Raw genomic sequence first — 20,991 nt, 5'->3', positions numbered from 1 at the left:
ATGGTGCAGCGAGGCATCCTGCGCAATGCCGAATTTCAGGAGCCAAGCGGCCAATCTGAGCCACAGGCCCGGGAACACATAGGCAGGCCCTTCCACCTAAGAAACAAAAGAGAGCCGCCAGAGTTCTTGGTGTCAGTTTGCAGGAGGTACTTGGCACTGTCAATCCAGCCTGACTGGGCACTGGTGCCAGCTTTAGTCGGGGAGGAATCCTGCGCAATGCCGAATTTCAGGAGCCAGCCGGCCACTCTGAGCCACAGGCCCTGGAAAATATATGCAGGCCCAGCCACCTAAGAAACCAAAGTCACCAGCCCATGTTCTTAGTGTCAGATTGCAGGAGGTACTTGGCACTGTCAATCCAGCCTAACTTGACTCTTGTGCCAGCTTCACTCGGGGAGGAATCCTGCGCAATGCCGAATTTCAGGAGCCAGCCGGCCACTCTGAGCCACAGGCCCTGGAACACATAGGCAGGACCCTCCACCTAAGAAGCAAAAGTCAGCAGCCCAGGTTCTTGGTGTCAGTTTGCAGGAGGAACTTGGCACTGTCAATCCAGCCTGACTTGGCACTGGTGCCAGCTTCACTCGGGGAGGAATCCTGCGCAATGCCGAATTTCAGGAGCCAGCCCGCCACTCTGAGCCACAGGCACTGGAACACATAGGCAGGCCCTTCCACCTAAGAAACCAAAGTCACCAGCCCATGTTCTTGGTGTCAGTTTGCAGCAGGTACTTGGCACTGTCAAGCCAGCCTGACTTGCCACTGGTGCCAGCTTCAGTCGGGGAGGCATCCTGCACAATGCCGAATTTCAGGAGCCAGCCGGCCACTCTGAGCCACAGGCCCTGGAACACATAGGCAGGCCCTTCCACCTAAGAAGCAAAAGTCAGCAGCCCAGGTTCTTGGTGTCAGTTTGCAGCTGGTACTTGGCACTGTCAATCCAGCCTGACTTGGCTCTGGTGCATGCTTTGGTCAGGGAGGAATCCTGCACAATGCCGAATTTCAGGAGCCAGCCGGCCACTCTGAGCCAAAGGCCCTGGAACACATAGGCAGGCCCTTCCACCTAAGAAACAAAAGTCACCAGCCCAGGTTCTTGGTGTCAGTTTGCAGGAGGTACTTGGCACTGTCAATCCAGCCTGACTTTGCACTGCTGCATGCTTGGTGCGGCGAGGCATCCTGCGCAATGCCGAATTTCAGGAGCCAAGCGGCCAATCTGAGCCACAGGCCCTGGAACACATAGGCAGGCCCTTCCACCTAAGAAACAAAAGAGAGCCGCCAGAGTACTTGGTGTCAGTTTGCAGCAGGAACTTGGCACTGTCAATCCAGCCTGACTTGCCACTGGTGCCAGCTTCAGTCGGGGAGGAATCCTGCGCAATGCTGAATTTCAGGAGCCAGCCGGCCACTCTGAGCCACAGGCCCTGGAACACATAGGCAGGCCCTTCCACCTAAGAAACAAAAGCCACCAGCCCAGGTTCTTGGTGTCATTTTGCAGCAGGTACTTGGCACTGTCAATCCAGCCTGACTTGCCATTGTTGCATGCTTGGGGAAGCAATGCATCCTGCACAATGCCGAATTTCAGGAGCCAGCTGGCCACTCTGAGCCGCAGGCCCTGGAACACATAGGCAGGCCCTTCCACCTAAGAAACAAAAGTCACCAGCCCAGGTTCTTGGTGTCAGTTTGCAGCAGGTACTTGGCACTGTCAATCAAGCCTGACTTGCCACTGGTGCATGCTTCAGTCGGGGAGGAATCCTGCGCAATGCAGAATTTCAGGAGCCAGCCGTCCACTCTGATCCACAGAACCTGGAACACATAGGCAGGCCATTCCACCTAAGGAACAAAAGTCAGCAGCCCAGGTTCTTGGTGTCAGTTTGCAGCTGGTACTTGGCACTGTCAATCCAGCCTGACTTGCCACTGGTGCCAGCTTCAGTCGGGGAGGAATCCTGCGCAATGCCGAATTTCAGGAGCCAGCCCTCCACTCTGAGCCACAGAACCTGGAACACATAGGCAGGCCCTTCTACCTGAGAAACAAAAGAGAACAACCCCGGTGCTTGGTGACAGTTTGCAGCTGGTACTTGGCACTGTCAATCCAGCCTGACTTGGCTCTGGTGCATGCTTGGGGCAGTAAGGCATCGTGCGCAATTCCGAATTTCAGGAGCCCGCGGGCCAATCTGTGCCACAAGCCATGGAACATATAGGCAGGCCCTTCCACCTAAGAAACAAAAGAGAACAACCCAGGTTCTTGGTGTCAGTTTGCAGCTGGTACTTGGCACTGTCAATCCAGCCTGACTTGGCTCTGGTGCATGCTTCAGTCGGGGAGGAATCCTGCGCAATGCCGAATTTCAGGAGCCAGCCGGCCACTCTGAGCCAAAGGCACTGGAACATATAGGCAGGCCCTTCCACCTAAGAAACAACAGTCACCAGCCCAGGTTCTTGGTGTCATTTTGCAGGAGGTACTTGGCACTGTCAATCCAGCCTGACTTTGCACTGCTGCATGCTTGGTGCGGCGAGGCATCCTGCGCAATGCCGAATTTCAGGAGCCAAGCGGCCACTCTGAGCCACAGGCCCTGGAACATATAGGCAGGCCCTTCCACCTAAGAAACAAAAGTCACCAGCCCAGGTTCTTGGTGTCAGTTTGCAGCAGGTACTTGGCACTGTCAATCAAGCCTGACTTGCCACTGGTGCATGCTTCAGTCGGGGAGGAATCCTGCGCAATGCCGAATTTCAGGAGCCAGCCGTCCACTCTGATCCACAGAACCTGGAACACATAGGCAGGCCTTTCCACCTAAGAAACAAAAGTCAGCAGCCCAGGTTCTTGGTGTCAGTTTGCAGCAGGTACTTGGCACTGTCAATCAAGCCTGACTTGCCACTGGTGCCAGCTTCACTCGGGGAGGCATCCTGCGCAATGCAGAATTTCAGGAGCCAGCCGTCCACTCTGAGCCACAGAACCTGGAACACATAGGCAGGCCCTTCCACCTAAGAAACAAAAGAGAACAACCCCGGTTCTTGGTGACAGTTTGCAGCTGGTACTTGGCACTGTCAATCCAGCCTGACTTGGCTCTGGTGCCAGCTTCAGTCGGGGAGGAATCCTGCGCAATGCCGAATTTCAGGAGCCAGCCGGCCACTCTGAGCCACAGGCCCTGGAACACATAGGCAGGCCCTTCCACCTAAGAAACAAAAGAGAGCCGCCAGGGTTCTTGGTGTCAGTTTGCAGCAGGTACTTGGCACTGTCAATCCAGCCTGACTTGGCTCTGGTGCCAGCTTTAGTCGGGGAGGAATCCTGCGCAATGCCGAATTTCAGGAGCCAGCCGGCCACTCTGAGCCACAGGCCCTGGAACACATAGGCAGGCCCTTCCACCTAAGAAACCAAAGTCACCAGCCCATGTTCTTAGTGTCAGATTGCAGGAGGTACTTGGCACAGTCAATCCAGCCTGACTTGACTCTTGTGCCAGCTTTATTCGGGGAGGCATCCTGCACAATGCCGAATTTCAGGAGCCAGCCGGCCACTCTGAGCCACAGGCCCTGGAACACATAGGCAGGCCCTTCCACCTAAGAAACAAAAGTCAGCAGCCCAGGTTCTTGGTGTCAGTTTGCAGCTGGTACTTGGCACTGTCAATCAAGGCTGACTTGCCACTGGTGCCAGCTTCAGCCGGGGAGGAATCCTGCGCAATGCCGAATTTCAGGAGCCAGCCGGCCATTCTGAGCCACAGGCCCTGGAACACATAGGCAGTCCCTTCCACCTAAGAAACAAAAGAGAACAACCCCGGTTCTTGGTGACAGTTTGCAGCTGGTACTTGGCACTGTCAATCCAGCCTGACTTGGCTCTGGTGCATGCTTCGGTCAGGGAGGAATCCTGCGCAATGCCGAATTTCAGGAGCCAGCCGGCCACTCTGAGCCAAAGGCCCTGGAACACATAGGCAGGCCCTTCCACCTAAGAAACAACAGTCACCAGCCCAGGTTCTTGGTGTCATTTTGCAGGAGGTACTTGGCACTGTCAATCCAGCCTGACTTTGCACTGCTGCATGCTTGGTGCGGCGAGGCATCCTGCGCAATGCCGAATTTCAGGAGCCAAGCGGCCAATCTGAGCCACAGGCCCTGGAACACATAGGCAGGCCCTTCCACCTAAGAAACAAAAGAGAGCCTCCAGAGTTCTTGGTGTCAGTTTGCAGCAGGTACTTGGCACTGTCAATCCAGCCTGACTGGGCACTGGTGCCAGCTTCAGTCGGGGAGGCATCCTGCGCAATGCCGAATTTCAGGAGCCAGCCGGCCACTCTGAGCCACAGGCCCCGGAACACATAGGCAGGCCCTTCCACCTAAGAAACAAAAGTCAGCAGCCCAGGGTCTTGGTGTCAGTTTGCAGGAGGTACTAGATGCTGTCAATCCAGCCTGACTTGCCACTGATGCATGCTTTGGTCTGGGAGGAATCCTGCGCAATGCCGAATTTCAGGAGCCAGCCGGCCACTGTGATCCACAGGCCCTGGAACACATAGGCAGGCCCTTCCACCTAAGAAACAAAAGAGAGCCGCCAGGGTTCTTGGTGTCAGTGTGCAGGAGGTACTTGGCACTGTCAATCCAGCCTGACTTGCCACTGGTGCCAGCTTCAGTCGGGGAGGCATCCTTCACAATGCCGAATTTAGGAGCCAGCCCGCCACTCCAAGACTTTGGCACTGGAACATATGGCCCGGCCCTTCCACCTAAGAAACAAAAGAGAGACGCCGAGGTTCTTGGTGTCTGTTTGCAGGAGGTACTTGACACTGTCAATCCAGCCTGACTTGGCACTGGTGCCAGCTTCAGTCGGGGAGGAATCCTGCACAATGCCAAATTTCAGGAGCCAGCCGGCCACTCTCAGCCACAGGCCCTGGAACATATAGGCAGGCCCTTCCACCTAAGAAGCAAAAGTCAGCAGCCCAGGTTCTTCGTGTCATTTTGCAGGAGGTACTTGGCACTGTCAATCCAGCCTGACTTGCCACTGGTGCATGCTTTGGTCTGGGAGGAATCCTGCCCAATGCCGAATTCCAGGAGCCAGCCGGCCACTCTGAGCCACAGGCCCTGGAACACGTAGGCAGGCCCTTCCACCTAAGAAACAAAAGTCACCAGCCCAGGTTCTTGGTGTCAGTTTGCAGCAGGTACTTGGCACTGTCAATCCAGCCTGACTTGGCACTGGTGCCAGCTTCAGTCGGGGAGGAATCCTGCGCAATGCCGAGTTTCAAGAACCAGCCGGCCACTCTGAGCCACAGACCCTGGAACACATAGGCAGGCCCTTCCACCTAAGAAACAAATGTCACCAGCCCAGGTTCTTGGTGTCAGTTTGCAGCAGGTACTTGGCACTGTCAATCCAGCCTGACTTGGCACTGGTGCCAGCTCGTGTCTGGGAGGAATCCTGCGCAACGTCGAGTTTCAGGAGCCAACGGCCACTCTGAGCCACAGGCCCGCGAATTCCAAATCCGGCCCTCATTCCAAGGATACAAAAGTCATCAGCCCAGGTTCTTGGAGACATTTTGGAGGAGGGACTTGGCACTGTCAATCCAGCCTGACTTGGCTGTGGTGCATGCTTCAGTCGGGGAGGCATCCTGCACAATGCCAAATTTCAAGAGCCAGCCGGCCACTCTGAGCCACAGGCCCTGGAACACATAGGCCGGCCCTTCCACCTAAGAAACAAAAGAGAAACGCCCAGGTTCTTGGAGTCATTTTGCAGCAGGTACTAGACACTGTCAATCCAGCCTGACTTGCCACTGGTGCCAGCTTCACTCGGGGAGGCATCCTTCGCAATGCCAAATTTCATCAGCCAGCCCTCCACTCTGAGCCACAGGCCCTGGAACACATAGACCAGCACTTCCACCTATGAAACAAAGTCAGCAGCCCAGGTTTCTGGTGTCAAATAAATCACTACTCAAGCTAATAAAATCTATCATGATAGTTTTTTATTTCTAACCTGTACTTCACGCATAACCCATAGAAACCATCGAATACCGTTAAAAACCATTGCACGCGTCGGCAAAAGATATATCTAAGAGCAAACTCAATTCAAAGCAAACCTTTATCATCACCACCTGAACCGAGAGCAATAGCGTTCAGGAAGAACGCTCTATCCCTGAGCATCCACCAACTGTAAAGAGACCAAAACGATGCAATAGATTCCCAAAAACGACTTCAAAACCAGGACATCAGAGAACTTTCAGAAATCGAAGCCCGCCCTCCCGGCACCGGACGGAGCGCGGCTCCCGGCAGGAAAGCGGCTCCTCCCGCGGCTCCTTTGGCACGCAGGGGCGGCGCCGCCCCGGAGACCCCCGCCCGCTCCCCCTGCCCGGCGGGGCCGGCACCGGGCCCAGCCCTCTCGGCCCCACCCGAGCCCCGCGCCCGGAGCGGGCAGAGCGGCCGGCCCCGGCCGGGCCAGCGCAGCGCCCGGGCCGCCTCTCCCGCCCGCCGGCCCGGCACAGCTCCGCTCGGCTCCGCACGGCTCGCACCGGCGCGGCTCCGGCACTGCCGCGGCAGCCCGGCCGCGCCAAATTCCCCGTCCGCCTCAGCGAGGGCCCGGGCGGTGCCGGGAGGGCTCCCGAGCGGGAACGTTCGGTGCCGGGCCACGGGCAGAAGAAGCGCCCTCAAATGCAGCGGCACAGCCCGATTGCAACCCTGTGAACGCTGCGAGAGTTGGGGGTTCCTGCAATTGAACTCCGAAACTGACGCCGCAGGCGGGGCTCACCTCGCTTCAGCAAGGGCAAATAAATGTGTTCTCCCCTTCAATTTCATTCCCAGTAACAGCAGAAAAGAAGGGGGGTTCCTCAAATGAAACCCTACAAATGACAGAGAAAGAGGGATTTTGACCTCGATTCAAACCCTTGAAAAAGAGGGACACCCGGGCTGCCCCTTCCATTTAAACCTTAGGATGATGAAAATGGGGTGGCTACCTTTAAATCAAACCCATAATACGACAACAACATTTTTCCCATTCCCCTTAAAATAGAATGCAAGGATTCCCTGTCACCCCGTGATACCCCTAACAGTCTGGAAAAGGCAGATTTTCCTTCAATCAACACCCTTAAAACCACAAGTGAAGGGGGATCCCCCCCGCTTCAAACACAGACAATAATAGAGGAGTAGCTGCTTCCCTCTCCTTAATTTCTTTTGTCCTCATAAGCTCCATTTCTTTTCCTGGGGGCACCGGGGAGGGATTGGCAAGATGAAATTGAAAAGGGAAAGGACAAAAGTCCCCGCTCCAAATCCACATGGGCTCACCCGTTCGGCTGCTGCTTCCCGGCACAAAGCTTTGTCCCTCGGCACCTCCTTTAAGCAAAGCTCCACGTATCCAAGCGCGTATCCTGGTGTTCCCCCAGACCCTGGGAGAAGCTCTCACCGTCCTTCCATGAGACAGCCCCGGGAGCCCCCCATAAACTCCTCTACTCAGCAGCTCCATGCAAAAGGGAGCTAAGGCAAACCCTCCCCCTAAAACAGCCTCCCCCCCGGCAGGAGCCGGCCCCCCATCATCGTCACAGCTCCCACCTGGGGCCGCTCCGAGCCCCCATCATCCTCACAGCTCACACCTGGGGCCGCTCCGAGCCCCCCATCATCCTCACACTCACACCTGGGGCTGCTCCGAGCCCCCATCGTCCTCACAGCTCCCACCTGGGGCCGCTCCGAGCCCCCCATCATCCTCACACTCACACCTGGGGCTGCTCCGAGCCCCCATCGTCCTCACAGCTCACACCTGGGGCTGCTCCGAGCCCCCATCATCCTCATAGCTCCACCTGGGGCTGCTCCGAGCCCCCATCATCCTGAGAGCTCCCACCTGGCCCTGGTGCCACGCTCCAACAGCGCCTCTCCCTGACCAGCACACAGCCCGCTTCTCACAGACACACAGCAAACAGAAACCTGCTACGGTGTTGGCTTTTCTCAGTCCGTCTGGTTCCACAATAAAAACATGTTCGTGCACTGATGGCAGTGAGGGGAAGTTTTCCAGTGGAGAAAACGGTCATTCTGGTAGCACACTTTGATACACCTTCAGAAAAAGCAGAATCGGCACCAACTCCTTAGGCCCCTCCTGAGGAACCCAGCCCTCCTTGGGACACCCAATACAGCAGACCTCGAAAAGGGAGGGGAAGAGTCAAGCTTGGAGTGGAAAAAGAGAATATAGGAACACCAGCCTTTAAAAAAAGTCTTTGCACAGCAATAGTGGGAACCAGCCACATTCCTTCTTTCCCTGCTTTCTGTGATGACATAAATACGAAGTAAAAAAGCCCACAATAAACACAAGGCAGAGCTAGGATTTTATTGGTCTTTGTTTTGGCACTCTGGATGACAAACGCCTCTTCCGGGACTGCGACACGATTTGGGGACTGGCAGAGAACAGAGGCAAAAGGTGCCAGAGAGCCCTTTCTATTCCCTACAGCCCCTGCAGCTGCTCTTACAGTTTCAGGGCACGGCTTGGTTCATTCCTAGATAAAAACACTGGGGCAATATTTTAAAACTACTACCCGTCTCTAGTCAGAGTTTCCTACATTCCTGGGTAGAGAGTGGATAGAGAGAGGGTTTCTTCCCAAATGAATTTAGAGACAAATTCCTATTCTTGACCATTACCTATAAAAACTAATAACTTGACAGGTTTTAGCATTCTACACCCACCCCTCCCTGTGAATTTTGTGGCAGCTTTGGGTCCCTCTGGGGGACGGCACCCAGCATGATCCCCCTCGCCCGCCACCCACCTGCTCATCCACCCCAGTGTGGCTCCCTCTCCCAGGGACCTTGGGGTGCCCCAAAGGGCATCAGAGCCCCGAGCCTTCACCCCCTTTTCCTCACCCCCAAAGAAGGCACAGAACGAGTCCAGCTGCCCTGGACAGCAGCGCTTCCGTCAAGCCCTTTCCACACGTACATCCCCCCAGAAAGGGATTCTGCCTCAACAAGAAAGGGGAGCAGCCCTCGGAAGGCTGAGGTTCCTCCCCGGGCTCGCTGTCACGGGCGAGGGGCAGCGAGAGGGAGTGACAGGGACGGCGGGGACGGGAGGGCACAGAGCGGGGCCACTCTCATCAGCGGGATGTCGGGAAAGCCGCAGGTGCGGCGGTGTCGGGCGGGCTGTCTGACCGGCACGGGGGGATCCGCCGAGAGCCTCCGGCCCCGTGCGGGGACTCCTGCAGGGGCCGAGGGGCGCCGGGCTCCGGCCCTCTGGGCTTTATTCTCCGGCACCCCGAGCCCCGCGGCTGCGGGGGAAAGAAGGAAAGGGGGGACGGGAAGAGAGGAGCCATAGCAGGGGATGCGAAAGGGCAAGGAGGGAGGGCGGGCTGTGGAGGAAAGCGGGAAGGGAAGGGAAGGGGAAGGGGAAGGGGAAGGGGAAGGGGAAGGGGAAGGGGAAGGGGAAGGGGAAGGGGAAGGGGAAGGGGAAGGGAAGGGGGGAAGAGGGAGGGTGGACAGAGGAGGGAGAGAGGGGGAATAGAACGGAGGAGCGGTGTAGGGACAGGACAGAAAGGAGCCGGGCTTGCGGGAACGAGGGAATGGGGTAAAGGGAGCGAGAGAAGAGGAGGAGGGGATGAGGAAGGAGGGATAGAGAGAGGGACAGGCGGGGAAGCCTCACAGAGCCCCGGCTCCACCCCGAGCCCGCCCCGGCGCCCCGCCCTGCCCGGGATGCTGCGCTCGGCGGAGCTCGGCTCGGTTCGGCGACACTCTGCTAGAGTCGGCTCTTGGGCTAAATTCAGCTGCGTTTTGCTAAACTCGGCCATTGTCGGCTGCATTCAGCTAGATTCGCCTGTTCGGCAACGCTGGGCTCGCTTCGGCCGAACTCGGAGCCGCTCTGTGCGTTCGGCGCGGCTCGGCTCGGCTCGGTTCGGCTCCCTGAGGTCGGGAAAGCGGCGCCGCCTCACGTTAAACTCGCACAGCTCGGGGCTCTCCTGCTGCCATGTCCCGCGGGCGGCCCGGCCATCGCACGGACACGGACGGCAGCGCGGGCTTGGGCAGGAGCTCATTAGGCTGTGACCGCACTCGCGCTAATTAGCGGGCACGCGAGCAGGCGGCGTGTTTGGGCGGAGCTCGCTTCGGTTCAGGCAGCCTCGTAAGCTTCGCCTCGAGGTTCGGTCGAGGTCGCAACGTTGGGCCGGTCTCGCCTTGGTTCGGCTGAGCTCGTTCGATTCGGCCGAGGGCGGCGTCGTTCGGTTCTGTTCAATTAAACTCGGCTAAATTGGGCTTGTTTCGGCTCTTGGGCTGAACTCGGCACGGTTCGTGTAAACTCGGTCATATTCGGTTCTTGGGCTACACTCGGCTGTTTTGGTCCACACTCGGCCATCATCGGCTCTTCGGCTACACTCGGCTATTATCGGCTAACCTCGGCGGGCTGCAGTACCGCGCTCTGACCACAAAGCGGCAGCACTGCCGCCCACCCCAGCCCCCATCCCTCTGTGCCCCTGTTTGGGGAGGAAGGAAGAAGGGAATCGGGGATCAAGTGAAGCCCAGGAAGGAGAGAACAGTGTGGAGAAAGTGCGTTTTAGGATTTGGCATACTTCTCATTCCCTTGCTATGATTTGTCTAATAGTGAATTCTGTTAATTTGCCCAGGCCTGTTCTGCCCATGATGGGTGAGAGATCTCTCGCTGCCTTTATTGAGAGCCCTGAGCCTTTCCTGCCGTGTTCTGTTGCCTGCCCAGGGGCAGCAGGAGAGGCACAGAGCGCTTTTGCCGGCCCCGGGCATCTGGCCTGGCCCAGTCCAGCCCAAGAATCCCTGAGACAATTCACTGCTGAGAGTCCCAGAAGCGGCTTCCCCGGGGCTGTGCCTTTTCTCCGGCTTCAACGGCCTGTGGACCTTTTCCCTAGCACGGCTTTTGTCGGGACAAGAGCGTCGGTACCCCCGCGGCGCTCTTTCCCTCTTGGTGGCTGCTCGGTCTCGTTGCCGCATGCTACTGAGCCAAAACCCCGCCCGCAGCCCGGCTCTGACGGGCCGGTGGAACGAGCGGCAGCGTCAGAGGCGGGTGTGCCTGAACCGGTCCACCGGCGGCGTGCCACTCCGAACTGGCGGCGACTGCAGCCCAGGTGGGACCCGCGGTCGGTGCTGCCCCAGCTCGGGGCTCGCTGCGGGGGGAGGGGGCCGCGCTGAGGGGCGGGGGGGGTTCTGGCGAGTTCCTTCTGCCGGCTTCCCCCGTGTCCCCCCTGCCATGAGATCGCCGAGGGAGCGGCTGCCCGCGGTCTCCTCCGTGCCCGGATCGCCGGGGACGAGCCGGTGCCGCGGCAGCGATGGCTCATCCCGGCTGCTCTCGGTAGGACGGAGGCGGCTGCTCCGTGCCCGGGACAGTTCCCGGCCGTGCGGCACCGGGCTGGGGGCCGCTGCTCGGGCGGGAGGTGTCCGTGCCACCCGTGTCTGGGCTGGCACGGGATAAACTTGAATGTGCCTCAGAGCCCGAAGCGCTGCAGGCGCCGAGTGCGGGCAGAAAGCGCCGCATCCTGCCTGCTGCGGGGCCGAGGCTTCTCGGCGCTGCCCTCTGTGCCGGGAGCCGCTCCGCGCTCACAGGCAGGGAGGGAGCCCCAGCCGCCGTGCCGGCGCTCGGTGTGCCCGGGCTCCAAGGCTCCGGGGCAGGGAATGCGGGGCACAGTGGTGAGCAGCCCGGGGCCGCTGCTTCTTGCCCCTCGGCAGGCGGACTCCGAGCCGCAGCTGCCCCGGGCCAGCAGCAGCCGGCAGCTCGCAGGCGCTCTCAGCGCCCGTCCCGGCACGGAGCTGGGCTGCAGCGGCTGCGGAGCCCCAGGGGCCGCGGCTGCGGGCACCGGAGAGCTGCCGGAGGCTGCGCTTGTCTCCGCAGCTGCTGCCGCACCTCTGGGCAGCGGGGAGAGCGCAGCCAGAGCTGGCAGCGCCCTCCTGAGCCTCGGGGTCCCGCAGGGCCGGTACCAGCAGTGACCTCTCATCGTGTCCCTTTCAGGGTGCCATCAGTGCCGGTGTAAAGCTGTTCCCGAGGCCGAGCTCCGAAAGGCTTTGCCAGCACTCCTTATGGCTCCGCTGCAAGGTGCTGTTTGTTCCAGGCAGAGAGATGCCAGCTGTGAGCAGGAGGAGAGTAGTGAATCCTGCCCCATTCCTGGAGCTGTGAATGAGTGCCAGCATCTCAAGGGAGGACTAGCAGCCGGGGTTCCACACTTGCCTGGGGCACAAGAACCCACTTGGCATAAGCAGGGGAATGTCACTTGTGAGCGTGCAGTGAGTGCAGCTGTGGAGAATGGATTCTGCACCAGGGATGGGAGTGTGAGGGAGCCCGGGAGTCCCCAGGGCACATCAGCAGCCAATAAAGAACACAAAAGGAACCTCAGAAGATTCCTGGGTGAGTGCAGGGCCACCCCTGTGGCCTCTAGGAAGGGGACAGTGTCCCCTCCCAAGGACAGGGCTTGCAGGTGTGTGGCTGTTTCCCGATGTCTGGAAGAGGCCTCGTGCTCTGTTGGGCCCCATCAGTGGCTGGAAGCAAGAGCCCCAGCTGCCCCCAAGGCTGTGCAGTTCTCCTGCTGCAGCCTGTCCCCACAGCTGTGTCCCTGGCTGTGTCCAGGCTCTTGGCTCTCTGGCTGCCAGCTGAGTGAGGGCCACACTGGCTCAGGGCTCCCTGCTCTGCTCCCTGGCCGTGGGCTGAGCAGATTGCAGAGCCGGCTCTGCTTCTGGCATCCAGCAGCTCTTTCCTGCTCCAGGTGAATGGTTCAGGTCCCATCCCGTGGTCACAGTGGTGCTGATTCTGCTCCTGGGGCTGGTGCTGGCTTTGGGGGTGGCCTTGGCTGTGCAGTCAGGTAAGGGAGGGCCAGCAGCCTGGGCCCAGCCCCTCGGGGCAGAGCAGGCTCCCTGCTCCCTGCACAGGGGAATCCTCAGACCTTCTCCTCTTCCCCCTCCAGCAGCACCACAGATTCCAGTTCCACCTGCGACCCCGCTGTCGCTTATGGGCTGTCCCCATGGCTGGGTTGGGTACAAGGGGGTCTGCTACTACTTCTCAAGGGATTACGGCACCTGGGAGCAGGCTCAGGAACGGTGCTCCCAGCTCAATGCCTCCCTGGCCATTGCCAGGGATGAGGAGGCCATGGTGAGTGAGGGGCTGCGGGCGGTGCGGGGTGGCTGAGGGGAGCCTGGGGGTGCTCCTGGGCCGGGCTCGGTGCTCGTAGGGCCGGGGCTGCAGCCCCGGGCCGGGGCCTTGCAGGGAAGGAGCCCCGGCGGGCGGGGGCAGCCCCGGGCACGTGTCCCCCCGAGGGGCCGGGGCAGCTCCCACTCCTCTCTCCTGGGCAGGATTTGCTCTTCCGCCTCCGCGGGAACGGCGATTTCTGGCTCGGGCTGCGCAGACGGGGCGAGCGCCTGCAGTGGGAGGACGGCAGCAGCTACAGCTCCCGGTGAGTGCCGAGGAGCCGGGCAGGGCCTGGGGGGACAGGGACACAAGGTGTTCTCCCTGGCAACCGGCGCTGGCTCTGCTCCTGCCTGCAGGGTTCCTGTCCTCGGCAATTCCCAGTGTGTGTACCTGGCTGACGGGAATAAATTCAGGAGTGAGTTCTGCTCCAATGAGCGGCCGTATGTCTGCAGCAAGGCCCAAGGTCCCCTGTGACAGGGGCTGCAGAAAGGACCTTCTCCACGCTGGGCAGTGCCAGCTTCACCTCTGAGCCCAGCACTGGGCTGCCCTTCCTCAGCTGCACCCTGTGCCTTGCTCTTCCTCTCATGGTCACCTCAGTGCCTCTTCATCCCCAGTGCCAGCGCTGGGCTGGGGGTGCAAAGGAAAAGTCACTCCAATCCATCCTGCCACTGATGCTGTCTGGAGTGAGGGCATTGGCCTCATTACGTGTGAGAATCAGGGCTCAGTATTTACAGTTTTTATAAAAGTTTATTAACGGTTAAAATCCCACCCTGGGATGCTTGGCTATTTGCACATGGTTAATTTAGACTGTGTTCTCTATATACTGTTACTGTTACTGTGTTCTCTATATACTGTTTATATTGATTTCATCAGGCCGTGAAAGTGCGGCCTGATGAAATCAATATAAACTGCTCCATGGCCTTACCGGGCACTGAGGTCAGGCTAGCTGGCCTGTAATTGCCAGGATGCTCCTTCCCAACCTTGTTGTGCATGGGTGTCACACTGGCCAGCTCCCAGCCGCCTGGAACCTCCCCAGTGAGCCAGGGCTGCTGGCAAATGATGGAGAGCAGCTTCCCAAGCTCATCTGCCAGCTCCCTCATCCCCCTGGGGTGGATCCCATCTGGGGCCCATGGATTTATGAACATCCAAGCAGCTCAGAGGTTCTCTGGCTGCCTCCTCCTGGATAACAGGGGCCCATTCTGCTCCCTGACACCATCCACCAGCCCAGGAGGACACTTGTCCTGAGGACAAGCTGTGTTCCCACTAAAGGCTGAGGCAAAGAAGGCGCTGAGCACCTCTGCCTTCTCCTCATCTGCAGTTACTGAGTTCCCTGCTGCATCCAAAACAGAACAAAAGCTGGTCTTACCCTTCCTTTTACCATTAGTATATTTGTAAAAACGTTCATTATTTTCCTTTTCAAAAGTTGCCAAATTAATTTCAAGCTGAGCTTTGGCCTCCCTAAATTTTTTCCTACATACCCTAGCAAGCCTCTTAAATACTTCCTGAGAAATCTGACCCTCCTTCCAAAAATGATACATCCTCCTTTTATCCTTAAACTCCTTCAAAACCTCGTTGCCCATCCAGGCTGGACGTTTGTCTCATGGACTCCTCTTTGGGCACACAGGGACAGTCTGTTCCTGTGCCCTCAGGGTCTCTGGTTGGAAGCATGCCCACCTTTCCTGGACTCTTGTTTTTAAGGACTGATTCCCAAGGGACTTTGTGAATAAGTCTCCTCAAGAGGCTCAAGTCTGCCCTCTGGAAGTCTAATGTAAAAACTTTATTCCTGTTTCTCCTGATACCACCAAATACTGAGAACACTGTAATTTCATGATTACCGTGCCCCAGGAGGCCTCCAACCAGCACATCTCCCACTCGCACATCTCCACGTACAAGCAAACAAAGTTCCATCCCTGCTAGACTGACTCACAAACTGTGATTGCTGCGCCCTGGAAAGACTCCATGAGTGCTTTGGACGCCGACCAGATTCCTTCCTGATTGCTCGGGCACCCTGCCCCACATCTCTTTGTATTTATCACGACCTACACTGCGTTCAGACTGCTCGGGCTGCCTGCCAACTCATCTTTTTTCTGGGACCACAATCCAGGTTTCCCTCGCTCGTTTCCTCTCCTCCCGCCCCTCGCTGTTTCCCCGGGCGATGTTTGTTCAAAGTGGCCAAAATCCCTCCCACACCCAGATCGGCTTCACCCTGCGGCGGCAGCGGCCAGGACCGGCGGGTCTGACCGGGACCGGAGCGGCGGCGGCGGCTCCAGCCCAGGTGAGACCCGCGATCGGGTGTGCCCCGCTCGGAGCTGAGGGCGGGAGGAGGGGGCCGCTGCTCGGGCTGGAGGTGTCCGTGCCACCCGTGTCTGGGCTGGCACGGGATGAACTTGAACGTGCCTCAGAGCCCGAAGCGCTGCAGGCGCCGAGTGCGGGCAGAAAGCGCCGCATCCTGCCTGCTCCGGGACCGAGGCTTCTCGGCGCTGCCCTCTGTGCCGGGAGCCGCTCCGCGCTCACAGGCAGGGAGGGAGCCCCAGCGGCCGTGCCGGCGCTCGGTGTGCCCGGGCTCCAAGGCGCCGGGGCAGGGAATGCGGGGCACAGTGGTGAGCAGCCCGGGGCCGCTGCTTCTTGTCCCTCGGCAGGCGGACTCCGAGCCTCAGCTGCCCCGGGCCAGCAGCAGCCGGCAGCTCGCAGGCGCTCTCAGCGCCCGTCCCGGCACGGAGCTGGGCTGCAGCGGCTGCAGAGCCCCAGGGGCCGCGGCTGCGGGCACCGGAGAGCTGCCGGAGGCTGCGCTTGTCTCCGCAGCTGCTGCCGCACCTCTGGGTAGCGGGGAGAGCGCAGCGAGGGCTGGCAGCGCCCTCCTGAGCCTCGGGGTCCCGCAGGGCCGGTACCAGCAGTGACCTCTCATCGTGTCCCTTCCAGGGTGCCATCAGTGCCGGTGTAAAGCTGTTCCCGAGGCCGAGCTCCCAAAGGATCTGCCAGCACTCCTGATGTCAACGAAACAAGGTGCTGTTTGTTCCAGGCAGAGAGATGCCAGCTGTGAGCAGGAGGAGAGTGAATTCTGCTCCATTTGCGAAGTTGCGAATGACCCTCAGCATCTCCAGGAGGGACCAGCAGCTGGGGTTCCACACTTGCCTGGGGCACAAGCAGCCTCTTGGCATCAGCAGGGGGATACCACTTGTGAGCGTGCAGTGAGTGCAGATGTGGAGAATGTATTCTGCAGCAGTGGTGGGAGAGTGAGGGACGCCCTGGCTCCCCAGGGCAAATCAGCAACCAGCAATGAACACAAAAGGAACCTCAGAAGATTCCTGGGCTAGTGCAGGGCCACCCCTGTGGCCTCTAGGGTGGGCACAGTGTCCCCTCCCAAGGACAGGGCTTGCAGGTGTGTGGCTGTTTCCCGATGTCTGGAAGAGGCCTCGTGCTCTGCTGGGCCCCTTCAGTGGTTGGAAGCAAGAGCCCCAGCTGCCCCCAAGGCTGTGCAGTTCTCCTGCTGCAGCCTGTCCCCACAGCTGTGTCCCTGGCTGTCCCCACAGCTGTGTCCCTGGCTGTGTCCAGGCTCTTGGCTCTCTGGCTGCCAGCTGAGTGAGGGCCACACTGGCTCAGGGATCCCTGCTCTGCTCCCTGGCCATGGGCTGAGCAGATTGCAGGGCCAGCTCTGCTTCTGGCATCCAGCAGCTCTTTCCTGCTCCAGGTGAATGGTTCAGGTCCCATCCCGTGGGCACAGCGGCGCTGCTGATTCTGCTGCTGCTGGTGCTGGTGCTGGCTTTGGGGGTGGCCTTGGCTGTGCTGGCAGGTAAGGGAGGGCCAGCAGCCTGGGCCCAGCCCCTCGGGGCAGAGCAGGCTCCCTGCTCCCTGCACAGGGGAATCCTCAGACCTTCTCCTCTTCCCCCTCCAGCAGCCCCACAGATTCCAGTTCCACCTGCGACTCCGCTGTCGATTCTGGGCTGTCCCCATGGCTGGGTTGGGTACAAGGGGGTCTGCTACTACTTCTCAAGGGATTACGGCACCTGGGAGCAGGGTCAGGAACGGTGCTCCCAGCTCAATGCCTCCCTGGCCATTGCCAAGGATGAGGAGGCCATGGTGAGTGAGGGGCTGCGGGCGGTGCGGGGTGGCTGAGGGGAGCCTGGGGGTGCTCCTGGGCCGGGCTCGGTGCTCGTAGGGCCGGGGCTGCAGCCCCGGGCCGGGGCCTTGCAGGGAAGGAGCCCCGGCGGGTGGGGGCAGCTCCCACTCCTCTCTCCTGGGCAGGATTTGCTCTTCCGCCTCTGCAAGAACGGCGTTTTCTGGCTTGGGCAACAGCCTGAGAGTGTGCAGCAGGGGGACGGCAGCAGCTACAGCTCCCGGTGAGTGCCGGGGAGCCGGGCAGGGCCTGGGGGGACAGGGACACAAGGTGTTCTCCCTGGCAACCGGCGCTGGCTCTGCTCCTGCCTGCAGGGTTCCTGTCCTCGGCAATTCCCAGTGTGTGTACCTGGCTGACGGGAATAGATTCTGGAGTGACAACTGTTCAAATCGGTGGCGGTATCTCTGCAGCAAGGCCCCAGCTCCCCTGTAATTGGGGCTGCAGAAAGGACCTTCTCCACGCTGGGCAGTGCCAGCTTCACCTCTGAGCCCAGCACAGGGCTGCCCTTCCTCAGCTGCACCCTGTGCCTTGCACTTCCTCTCAGGGTCACCTCAGTGCCTCTTCATCCCCAGTGCCAGCGCTGGGCTGGGGGTGCAAAGGAAAAGTCACTCCAATCCATCCTGCCCCCGATGCTGCCTGGAGTCAGGGCGTTGGCTTGTTACATGTGGGAAACAGGGCTCACAATTTCAGATTTAAAGTTTATGAAGGGATAAAAGGGATGAAATCCCACCTTGGCATGCTTGACTTTTTGCACACAGTTAATCTCTCTTTTCCATATACTGTTACATTATAGGGGAACATGCATATTCACAAGCGTTTATAAAACATTTCTTTGTGTTAACATGTTCTTTTCTTTGGTTTTAACCTTTGACTTGTCTTCATGCCATCTTTTTGATTAAACTAATATGGTTTATTTTTTTGTTGTGGTTATATCTTGTTATATTTTCTCTCCCTGATAACCAGAGTCAATGAATTCTTTTTCTTTCAGTGCTCTGGTTTCTGTTTGTGTTATCTTGTCTTTCAGATAAGAAAGTCCCTGAATGTTGAAAATCACTTTATAATTTTACACCATTTTCTGAGTTAGTTACATGAACCAATCATTTCAACATTTTACAGTCTCTATTATGCTATGTTCTAAGATAGCATATATGACAATACTATTTACAAAAGCTGTTTGTTGCATTACTAAATTGACAGATTATACTCTATCAAAAGCAGTAAATACACTTTTTACTACATCAGGATTTTTTTGAACAATAAATATTTGCAAAACAAAACGTAATACATAAATGTGAAAGTTAATAAAGTCAATACATAAATGCCAATGACTATATTTGTTATTTACTAACTGTTATCTGTTACCTCACTGTTAGTGAGAATTAATTTATTTATTATTTATTAACTATATTTGTTATAACATTACACAACAAGCTCGACTGGGAAATCCAAATCGCCCTGGGCTCTTGGAAATCATCACAAACTGGTGTGAAGGTGAGAATTTTGGACTGTCCTTGGAAGATGTGAGAAATGACCCTCACTTTTAAAGTTTTAAATGTTTATTAAATCTTTAAAAACAAAACCCACAACAGACTGAGTAAAGAAAAAATTACAGCACTGGGGATCTCTGGGACTGTCAGCCCCATTCTCGTTTACACAGTGGATGCTCTGCCTTTTATACCCTCAGCCCCTCCCAAAGTTTTGTCAGTCAGCTCCTTCTCTGCCCTCCACAGGTGGAGATCACTTCCTCACACCTTGACGGGAGGTCAGGTGTTGTCCTGTGCCCCTCCTGGTAATGAGCCAGCCCTCCCAAATGCCCTGGGTACTGAGGCTGCTACAGGGGGAGGGAAAGGGGACTGTGGGAGGACATATTACAGTAACAGCACTGCACATGTACAAAATTTCTCCTAACATACATGTAATATCTGTCTCTTAATTGTGAGAGCCAACCATCACATCATCTGAAGCAAAAGAACCTTTTCCTTTCCTATGAGTCATTTGACTCAGACAATTAACTCTCGTTTGCAGTCCTGATAATCTACTGCTCTCAAAATTTTAACGAGTCACACTAGCATCTCTTGATGAGGGTGAGGACAGTGGGAACAGAAGGAAAAGATCTCAGGTTTTCTTTAGCCACACTTATTTGGAATGGACAAAATGGGATCACAGAGGTCTGGTGTGGCTTTCTTACCCCATCTACCGTGCCCATGGGGTTGCTGCTCATAGCAGGTGGATCTTAGTGGTGGGTACAGAGGCCAACTCAGTCTTGCCTTCTGGTTCCTGTGGCATTAACAGACAGCTGAGCAAGGACAGAGGTCTGGGGTGCCTTTCTTGCCCCCACCTTACCATGCCTATGAGATTGCTGCCCACAGCAGGGCTATGGAATCTTCTCAGTGGTGAGCTCAGGGGCCAACCTGGTCTTGCCCTCTATTCCTTGTTTCACTCTACTTGTTGGTCCTTAAGGAAACCACCCCAATACCTCTTACAGTTCCCTGTGTACTTCCCCTCAACAGATTCTTGTGATTCTCATCTATTAAAACAGGACAATTACATTAATAAATGATACAGTTCAAACTCCCTGCCGAAGGTGTTAGTTAAAAAAAATCTTCAAGCTGGCTGGAAGCTGGGCTCCACTTTTGGGACATCTTCGACCTTCTTTTGTCTCTCTCACCCGGTCTGGATGTCACAGTCTATTCTTTGGGTTGTCTCACCAGCCTTTAATTCTATTGCCATGAGTCTGCTCTGGCTCTGCGGTTGGCACAGCCCACTCAGGGGTGAGCAGCACCTGACAGGGATCTCCCCACTGAGGGGTTAACACTGAAGGCAATGTCCATAGCACAGCCTCATCTGTTTCACTATTTGAAAGGCTAATTGAGTGTTAAAGTAGTTACCTACCACTGCTGGCACAAGAGAACACAGGAAGCCCTACAGCCCCAGAGAGGTTTGGCACTTGGCCCAGCACCCCGTTCTGGTGGCAGCAGTTTCCAGGGAATGTGGGTTAGAACTGCAGTGAGTCACAGCCAGTGCAGATACCCCATTTATGGGGATATAATGGAAATGTAAACACTATTAAATTGGATGGAAATCATTGTACACGACTTTCTATCAACCTTTTGGCAAACTCACATGAAGAGGCAAATTCTTCTCCTTAGAAAAACAGTCTATAGAGAGAGCCAGGGGCCACTCCAGCCATCAGACCTAGGCTGGTACAAACACAAACACAAACACACACACACACACACACACACACACACACACACACACACACATACGAACATGTATATATATATATATATATATATATATGTCTGTTTCTCTTGGTGGGACAGCAGCTGGATGCACGGAGCTGTGTTCCCAGAGCCATGGCCCTGGGTGTGCCCAGCCCGTGTGTGCACACAGGTGTTGCAATGCTTGTTTCTAATTGTAATTCAGTCCTAGCAGTCAGTTTTATAACCCCCCCTATTTTATATTGTTATGACATTTTTTGTCATTAATGGATTGTTCCTTTCCCCCCATATCATTGGTTTTGCCCTAGTTGTCCATCTCCCCAAAGCCCTGCCCTTTATTCCCGTATGTTCCCTGTTCCTCCTCCCACTGACTGTCAATCCCTCCCTATGTCTGTCCCTTTCTCTAGAAACTTCCCTGTCATTTTCTGGATCCTTCGAGGCCCCATTGGTTTGTTTAGGCTGCTCTCCCCCCTGTGATCCCCTATTGGTTTAAACACTGTATCCCCCCTTGTGTTCCTCCCCCAGCTTTTCCCCGTTGGTTAAAGGTTTGTACCCTCCCCTGAAACCTCCCCCATATGTAAGTTGATGTGTGTCTTTGGTCAGGGTCTTTCTGACCCTGA

At 57.0% G+C, this 20,991-nt stretch overlaps 1 protein-coding gene across 9 annotated transcripts in view; it reads left to right on the top strand.

Annotated features, from left to right (window-relative positions):
• LOC132329666 (C-type lectin domain family 2 member B-like) overlaps positions 1-20,991 on the top strand; it is a 245,048-nt gene that overhangs the window by 208,793 nt on the left and 15,264 nt on the right. Inside the window, exons 1-6 of one of the 9 annotated variants that reach the window (XM_059850944.1) lie at positions 10,838-10,988; positions 15,953-16,036; positions 16,722-16,823; positions 16,926-17,110; positions 17,276-17,370; positions 17,462-18,472. The exons of 3 other annotated variants lie outside the window; for them this stretch is intronic. In XM_059850944.1, the coding sequence (XP_059706927.1) occupies positions 10,853-10,988; positions 15,953-16,036; positions 16,722-16,823; positions 16,926-17,110; positions 17,276-17,370; positions 17,462-17,579 (720 nt within the window). In that variant the 5' untranslated portion in view covers positions 10,838-10,852 and the 3' untranslated portion in view covers positions 17,580-18,472. Of the gene's footprint in view, positions 1-10,837; positions 10,989-11,866; positions 12,260-12,614; positions 12,711-12,812; positions 12,998-13,197; positions 13,299-13,389; positions 13,855-15,952; positions 16,037-16,721; positions 16,824-16,925; positions 17,111-17,275; positions 17,371-17,461; positions 18,473-20,991 lie in introns of those variants that run through there. 5 more of the 9 variants (XM_059850945.1, XM_059850940.1, XM_059850939.1 and 2 more) reach the window with 5 other exon arrangements.

This window comes from Haemorhous mexicanus, chromosome 7, assembly GCF_027477595.1.
Source record: "Haemorhous mexicanus isolate bHaeMex1 chromosome 7, bHaeMex1.pri, whole genome shotgun sequence".
Taxonomy (NCBI): domain Eukaryota; kingdom Metazoa; phylum Chordata; class Aves; order Passeriformes; family Fringillidae; genus Haemorhous; species Haemorhous mexicanus.
This window is presented reverse-complemented; position numbering and strand designations above follow the sequence as displayed.